We start from the raw sequence: 8,878 nt of genomic DNA on the forward strand, positions 1-8,878 counted from the left end.
GCGCGTGACAGTCAGGGAAAGCTGAGTAAGTAGTTTCATAGTAGTAGTAGTTTCATAGTATCTTTCATGCATACTTACTACATACTTTTTTCTTTTTTAAATACAAATTTGCCAACACAACTTGTACTTGAGCACATTTTTAGCCCTGAGTACTGTGAGTACAGATTTTCCAAACTCTTTCCACCGCTGCATCAAACATGACACTGATGTAATGTTTAAAATCACCTGTTTTCATTAAAACTTTCACCGTTGACCCAAGTCCAGTCTCTACCGCCCTCCCGTTTCAGGCCGACCCAGTACTCCTGAGCTCCATTATCAGTCAGAAATTTCTGGAAAAGGACAAAACACAAAATCACTTTTTCCCACAATGTAAACCTGTGCATTATAATTTTCAACTTTAAATCCTACAGCACATCACCTCTAGTTTACTTCATGAATGTTTGTTTTTTGACCCTATTTAAATTCACTTTGTCACCTTTTTCCATTGAATTATTTTGTGTTGACTCAGAGCAAATGATTTACATTTTGTAGTTGTCACTTCTTTTCCTAGAATGTTCCACAGTATGGCATAAAATGTACCGGTATTTATCTTCTGTTTCTTCAGTTACAGGTGTTTTAATAGCTGAAAATTCCCTTGCAGATGCATCTTACTGTGATGGGCCCATCTCTCCACAGTTACACAGTGTGTGCACATACAGACATGTTTTGTACATCATTTTTAAAGTTCAGGTTGTGATCTATGAAAACATAACCCAAGATGGAAATGAGCGGTCCAAAAAGTCTGACCTCTGAGCGTCTTTCAGAGAATAGACAGAAGGAGGTCTGTTCTCATAGAGCAGAAGTGGGCAAGTTTGAGGAAGTTTGTGCAAATGTTTAGTAAGAATTCCACGTACAGTTTAAGAACCTGACGTATAACCTGCCTGGTCATGTTTCCTTGGTGTGGATTATTCCAGGCAAACCAATAACATAGACCAGCAAACCCTCCAACACAAAAGCTACATAGGGCAGCTTTAATATAAATTATTCAAATGGAAAAAGGTGACATAATCATATATTTACAGGGTCCATAACAGTTACTGTTCTGTGATGTTTTACTGTACTTTTGAGGAAGTTGGGCAAAACCGCTGAGCTTTGACATGTCACCAACACCAGAGGTGTCACTGTGAAGAAGCACATTTAGCCCTGGTGTGAAACGTCTGTATGAATGTAACAGTGATGGAACAATACTTAAATGTGTTATGTGCAGAATAATGAACCCATGCTTTAAAATGTGTGTTGTAATGTAAATTTCAGAATACCTAAAGTATTATAGAATATCTTGAATACTACGACTAATACAGCATAATGATTGGTAGCTTGACTGTTATGTTTTTATTTGCTCCTTAATCACACACTGTTCACCAGTATTGTTCATTTAAATTTCACAATAAATACCACAGTGATTTTAGGACAGTAACAGTATTCTGAATACCACAAATTGAAAGAGTAACTGTACCAGAACAGTTACTCAAAATGAGTATTCTGAATATGTATTTTTGACACATGGTCCAAAAACTGTAAAATAAATACATTGCAACTAAAGTATTTATTTTACAGTTTTTGGACCATGAGTATTTTTGTATTTAGTTTCTTCCCAGCACAGTGGCCATAACAGCTGTATGTGTATGTACCTGCAGGGCGGGGTCTGTGACGACTGCCAGGCTTCCACTCTCGCCATGACAGAAAGACTGACTGTCACCCCAGGTTTTTCTGTCCGTCGACAACAAAAAACAGAGGTGACTTGAATATAACCAGCGAGCGGGGCACAGAGAGTTCTGGTTTTGGCTCCCTGAAAGAGACAGTGGGCATTTAGTAACAAGGACTGCAGCCAAAGTGGTACTGAAGTAAATGTAAACTGTATCAAAACACTTCTAAAAGTACTAGTTACTTTTAACCAGGGGCGGCGCCAGGGGAGAGGCTTGGGGGGCACTAGTCTCCCTGTAGAATGGCCAATGCTCCCTCATAGCCTCCCCAAAGATATTTCCACACTTTCATAGCATTGGCTAAAAATGTTCAAAAGGCGACGCAGGGTGTGTAAAATGAGACGACAATAACATTAAGAACTACATGTCAGGTTTTATAAATCACTACAGGGGCAAGCTGCGTTTGAACTAGTTTAAAGCAGCGATGCAAACATGGTATGGGGGGGGGGGTAGTTTAATGTTAGTGTGGCATTACCATGTTGCATGTAGAAAGTTCCGTCAAATCAGTAAACCCCAAACACACGTGTCACTCGCACTGTGTCCTCCCATCACAAAAGCATAGAAGACCTTAACTCCTCCCACTAAAAATATACCTGGCTCCGCCCCTGCTTTTTACACAGTTTTAGTTTAATTTCACATCAATGATATGTACAAATGGACATAGACCCCAACAATGTGTAACAGACAGAGCACAAACTAAATTCACTTGATTAACCTAAAATGACTTGTTTCCATTGGCGGTGCCTTTGTTCACTGTGGAACAAACCTCGCTCAGTGTTATTATCACAAATTAAAACTAAAATTTCAAACTTGATTTCGATATTAAGGAACAGACTCGATACTTAATACTGACTCTGAAACGATACCATAATTATAATTTTTTTAAAAACTCTCTTTGGACAATACAATGTGATTTTGAAATGAAAAATCGCAGTATTTTTTCTGTTTGCATGTGGCTTATATGAGGTCACATTCTCCTTATACTCATTTCTGTGCTGTGAATGTGACTTTTTAGTATTGATACCTGCTCAAATGCGTGTCTAGTTTTGACACTAGTTTCAGTATCGATTTGCATCTGATTTTCGATGCTTTTGACAACCCTAGTGCATACTGTCACTGTGTCTTTGGACGAGACACCTGACCCATCTTACCTTTGTGTAAATGTGGTGCGACTGTTAGTACAGTGTTAGTAGAAGGTAGTGCTCGGAAAGGACCGTCAGTCGGGGCAGCTGTGGCTACAAAAGTAGTTTACCGTCCAAAATGTAGATGATTACAATGATTACAATATTAGAAATTACGTGAAACAATGAAAAGAGTGACTAATACGTTTTTTTTCACCTCTCAGAAAAAGAGAAGAACTTCCTCTAAAACTGAAAACACCTAAGTAGAGAGATGGTTTCTGAGAAGTTGGTGTGTTTGTGCTTACTTGGGCGGTAACCCTGCATCAGAATGGTCAGAGGGACAGGCTTTGACGGCGACACTTCACAGGCGGGCGGCTCTTTTTGGGCTGAAACGAGACAAAATATGAACATTAAATTACAGTGTTTTTCTAAAGTACATTTAAAGTCTATTTGTATAGGACAATTGGTACACAAAGTAATTCAGAACCTGTAGCCTGGATTTAAACATGGTCAAAGTAGAGGCCTGTCTCACATCTTCATGAAGACTGATAAAACTAATGTTAATTTTATGATGATTATTTATGTTTTGGTTTGTTCTATTGTGATTTTAATGCCTTTCTTATTCTATAAAGCACTTTGAATTACTTTGTGTACTAATTGTGCTGTACAAATTAACTTGCCCTGCCTTGTCTTTCCTTAATAAATAAATAAACATCAATAAATATGTGACAGATGACACATAGTTGAATCTATAGTGTCCGTAAAGTCTCTTAACCTCCTGATATGTGCACCACTTTGGTCTTTTTAAATCCAGGTTTAAAACATATTTATTCAGACTGGCTTTCAACACTTAGTAATGTTGTGACGCATTATCATTATTTATATTTTGTTGTATTAATGTATTTTATTCTCCTATTTTACTGCTTTAGTATGATTTTAAATTGTTTTTTAATTTGATTTTGCCTTTGTAATTACATTTTAAAATTGTAAAGATATATTAATTAGGTTTGTTCTGTTGTACTCAGTGGTTATAAATAATAGTAAATAATCACATTGTATTTTTGTATTTCAGGCATCCAGTTGATTAAAGAAATGTCTCCTCCACAAGAGAAGCACAGTGTGTGTCATGGTTCTATTGGGCTGTGTTAAAGATACGGGACATTACTGAACTAAAACAAAAGATCCAGATGAGATTAAATCATTGATGAGGCTCTGCTGCAGCGAAAACGGCAAGAAATCCAGTCCTGTCCTGATACTTCGTGTGTCTAATGGAGCTCATATAGAGGTGGATTAAATGAGGTCAAACATTTTGGAAACCACTGAGTCCAACAAAATCATGATTTCTATTTAAAATATCTTATCACTTAACTTTGTAATACATGTTTTAAAATGTAAAGAGACTTCATGGACACTCTACATAGAAAGGAAGGTTTTCTCAGATTGAGAAAGTGTGAGATGAAACCCAAACCAAACATTCTGTTTTCAAATTTCCTAAGACTGTTGTGTAAAACTGTCTTGAGTAAGTCCCGTAAGTGACACTATTTCTGAATAATTAAACAGATGAGTTCATAATATGTGAAAAATTGTAAGTTATTAAGTTTAAACAATAGAAAAATATACTGCTGGTTTTAATTCACTTTCTTTGAGTGTGTGAACGAGTCGGCTCTTTTGAACGGTTCCTTCACGTGAACCGCTGGATCCAGATCTCATTTTTTAAAAGAGCCAAATCTTTTTCTTTCTAATCTATATCCATTTTTACACTGATTAACACTGAACTGACACAAGAATCAGAACAGACGCAGAGCAGGTGACACAAGTGAGAGCTTTGTGCACAAAAAACATCTTTGGCATCATAATAACAGTTAGTATTGAAATTATTATTATTGTAATGCAACGTTTTATTTAGAGAATGCATCATTTGAAAGGGCAAACACACCTCCGCTCTCAGTTCAAACAATTTTAAACACATTTAAGCCTTGATCATTTCTCTCTGTGAATAGTTTGTAGACAAAATGAGTTCTCACATTGGCTTGTGTCATAGAAATAAACAGTAAAGGAGCCAGTATTTTGAACGGCTCTTTGAAATGAACAGATCCAAAAGAGCCGAAAGTCCCATCACGAACACCGACTGCACATAAAACACTAGCAATACTTATTTTTACTTCAGTCTGGTTTAAATGCTCCACTGTAAGTTTAAAATATATGTTGATTAATCTCACGTTTCATCACCAGCACGATGACGGTGAAGACCAGGATCAGGCAGATGACCCCGAGGCACAGGCACCCCAGTCTCCACCGACGCTCGCCCTGCAGTGCTGACCAAACAACACAGAGATGAGCTACAGAATAGTGAGTACCTGCTTTAAAATGTACTTTATAACATATTCTGATACATGGTCCAGTCAGAGAAATGTACTCGGAATACTAAACTCTTAAATTTAAATTATAGTGTAAAAACAACATAACGTAGGATAAAACCAGGCTTTATCTTTGTTACACTGTTTGTTGTGCATGTCCTATCACTAACTGGAGAAGACGGAAGGAAAGACATTCTGAATATGTATTTCGAGTATAAATTCAGTTACTTTCTAACACTTCCTCTAAACATATTTTATTAGAAGAAACACTTTTTGAATTACGAACTATTGAAAAAACATAATCCTTTTTGTTGACAGGACTCTCTCTGGCATTTAATACATTTATGTTGCCTATAAGTCGCCCGCTTGTCTTCATAAAGACTGATGAGCTAAATGCTAAACTGTGGAACATTCCAAAGCATAAGGATGAAGATGAACAGGCGGCGGACCCTCCACTAGAAAAGTTACATTGTGTATCTTTAAACTAATTTTCTTGATTGAGCTGAAATTAGTTTATATTCATTTAAGAGTTTAGGTCATTTAAATTGCAAATTCCAAAACGTTTGAGGATTCAAGGAGCAAACACTCAGTTCATGTTTGCACAACCTTACATCTATTTTCAAGCCTCAACTCTCAGATCAAAACTACTTTTTGCAGAACCTAAAACTCAATGGTCAGCTATTTGACCACAGTCTGCAGCTGTGACTCTCCCTGCACGTGCTGTAGTCTGTATACATAAATACATAAATACATAAATACATAAATACTGCACTCCCTTAAACTGTCACCAAAGCCCATAGGCCAAAGACACAAACACAAAACTGAACACACAGGACTCACAATATGAAGATGTGGCACAGACAGGGGTGGAATAAGTACTCGATTTTGTTACTTAAGTAAAAGTACAGATACCAGATCAAAAAAATACACAAGAAAAAGTAAAAGTATCATATGAAAAAATCTACCCAAGTAAAAGTATTAAAGTACCTGTTTAAAATGTACTTATAGAGTAAAAAGTTAAAGTATTTTGACTTCAAATGTAGTTATTCTGATACAGATTTGTATCCACTTTAAAATGGACTTAAATAAACATTTTAGGTATCTGTACTTAAAGTAAAAGTAAAAGCACTGTACTTAAGAAATGTTCCACCACTGGTCACAGACAGGCACAGAAGGAGAAACCACAGAGTAAAAGATGTTTGTGGGACATGAGTGAATCAGATTCATTCTGACCCTTTAAGGTAAAAGTCTGACACAGTTCAGATTCCAACAGCTAAAGAGCACGTTTAAAAATGGTGGTAAACAGTCACATTTTATGCTTTTTTTTAATGCTTTTTTCCACCTTCAAGGCACTCAAAGCACCGAGAAGCACTCACACATTCACACACACATTCACACACACATTCACACACACATTCACACACACGAGGTGGGTTAAGTCTCTTGCCCAAGTTCTGTGTAATCCCTCAATTGTCCAGGTATGATCTACAATAAAAGAAAAATTCAAATCTGTCTGGACAAAAAGTCACAAAAAAAAGTCACACTTCACTTTGAACCAATTAGAGTTTTTCTTTCACTGTGTCTTGACTAAGGAGAAAACCAGGGTTCCTCTGCAGAGGCTGGAGTCAGGGGACAAATTGTTTTTTTTTATTCTCTATACCACATGTGTCAAACTCAAGGCCCATGGGCCAAATGTGGCCCTCCACATCATTTTATGTGGCCCTCGACAGGGTAAATTAAAGGTATGATGGTCTTAAAATGTCATTTTATCTTTTTTTTTTTTTTTACTTTTTAAAAATTTTGTTCATGTTACTTTTTCAAACAATATGAATTATTTTGTGTCTTGTGTGTAAGATTTTCCAGAGTTCAAAAATGTTTCAGAAAATCTGCCAAAGCGATGGAAAAAAAACTGCGCTACTATTTCATTAAGTTTACCACCACTGCCAAAGTTTAACCAAACCCTCATTTGTAAATATTGAATAATTATACGATTTTTATCTGTTTTGAAAAATATATCGCTAAGATTCTTGTTTTGGATAAAAAAAATAAATAAATACAAATAAAGATGAACTACCAGGTTTTTGCTTTGAAGGTTGAGAGAGAAACTTGGCGTCGGTGTACAGGTCCTCGGACGGGCTCTGCAGTTTGGAATAAATCTCATCTGGAAACAAAACAAAACACATGTCCAAGTCTCTATCATTTTGTATTTTCTTCAGGACCATTATAACAGAGCTGTCCATCTAAAACAGGGCTGGACAATTCTGCATTTGGAAAAACATTGAGTCGTGATATTTTTAACAAACTTTGTGACTCTGATTAGATTTACAGTTGTTTTCATGGTAAGATTTTGCATATTTTAACCTTTTTTCAAGGCCATTCATTTAAGATAAGACTGAAATTGAGCGAGAACCTGACAAACTAACACAAGAACTGCGTGGTTTTCAGAACACGCTCGAGTTTACACTACAGGGGGACTGCGGGTTTCAAAAACAACAAGAAAAACAAAAAATTAAATTCAAAATATGAGTCTTGCAGCCCTAATCTAAACCTTAAAATGTTGCTTTAAAAATAATTAAATACAGCACAAGAAAAGAGGAGGGACATGTATGCTCTCTAAATTTTTCAACAATAATTCAAATGCCACTGCTTGTCTCTGTGTAACTTTTCTAACGGGCCAACTTCTTGTTTCCATGGTAATATTATTGCTTTGCCTAATATCTTCCATAGTGTAGCATTAAACTTAACTCAATTACAGCTGTTTTTATTCCTAAACAAATACCTGCATTCTTATTGTGAGCCGGCTCGCCTCTACACAGATTTGACCTGTAACTAGGGCAAGGCGGTGGTTGTTTCCATTGGTGAATTTAATGCCATTTCGAGGAACAATCCAGGGAAAAACAATACTCCAAATAAGTTTTCCAATTTGACAAAAACATCTGAAATAGAATAATATTTTTGTTGTACCTTCGGTTTTGGCGGTCTCACTTGGCCCCTCTCCGGCATCTGGCTCTTTCGCGATCTCCTCCATCTCCATGCCTCCTCTTTGCTCTTCTCTTTAAACTGGAGCTTTCAGTTTTGTCTTCTTAAAATGCACAGAGGATTAAGCAATGCTCCGATCACGGGGCAACAATTTGGTCTTGAAAAGAAGAAGCACCAAATTATATCTAACATCACCAAATCTAAGAGCGGTGGACGCCTGGTGAAGCACTTCCCATTTAAGTGTGTCCTTCCTCTAAATGTTTCAATTACTGTAAATGACTTTTAGAAATGAATATTTTGTTTCCTAGATTAAGAATATACAGTGTTTGTTATTACTACTGGATTATACCGGGGTGGAAAGTACGATCTACAAATACTCAAGTTACTGTAACTGAGTAGATTTTGGGGTAATTGTACTTTTTTTGACAAGATTTGTAAACATGTACTACTACTTGTAATTGAGTATAATTGTAAATATAAGGCAAGGTAAGTTTATTTGTATAGCACAATTTGTACACAAAGTAATTCAAAGTGCCGTAAGTGGCAGTGATCGGCCCTCGCCCGCGCCTACGCCATGACCCATGTCTACGCTGCGCCCCCCTACACCTAAGCCACGCCTCACCCTAACCCTACATCTAATCTCTAACCCTAAAGTGATCTCTAAAAGTGACCCTGACCT

At 36.7% G+C, this 8,878-nt stretch overlaps 1 protein-coding gene across 1 annotated transcript in view; it reads right to left on the reverse strand.

The window, feature by feature from the left end:
• Positions 1-8,336, reverse strand: part of si:dkey-26c10.5 (uncharacterized protein LOC563797 homolog) — an 11,248-nt gene extending 2,912 nt beyond the window's left edge. The window contains exons 1-6 of the mRNA XM_033981239.2: positions 8,185-8,336; positions 7,295-7,381; positions 5,083-5,178; positions 3,169-3,249; positions 1,671-1,828; positions 226-329 (exon numbers count right to left, since the gene is read on the reverse strand). Of these exons, the coding sequence (XP_033837130.1) occupies positions 226-329; positions 1,671-1,828; positions 3,169-3,249; positions 5,083-5,178; positions 7,295-7,381; positions 8,185-8,254 (596 nt within the window). The 5' untranslated portion in view covers positions 8,255-8,336. The remainder of the gene's footprint in view (positions 1-225; positions 330-1,670; positions 1,829-3,168; positions 3,250-5,082; positions 5,179-7,294; positions 7,382-8,184) is intronic.
• Positions 8,337-8,878: the final 542 nt, after the last annotated feature.

The sequence above is a fragment of the Periophthalmus magnuspinnatus genome, chromosome 16 (genome assembly GCF_009829125.3).
Source record: "Periophthalmus magnuspinnatus isolate fPerMag1 chromosome 16, fPerMag1.2.pri, whole genome shotgun sequence".
Classification (NCBI taxonomy): Eukaryota; Metazoa; Chordata; class Actinopteri; order Gobiiformes; family Gobiidae; genus Periophthalmus; species Periophthalmus magnuspinnatus.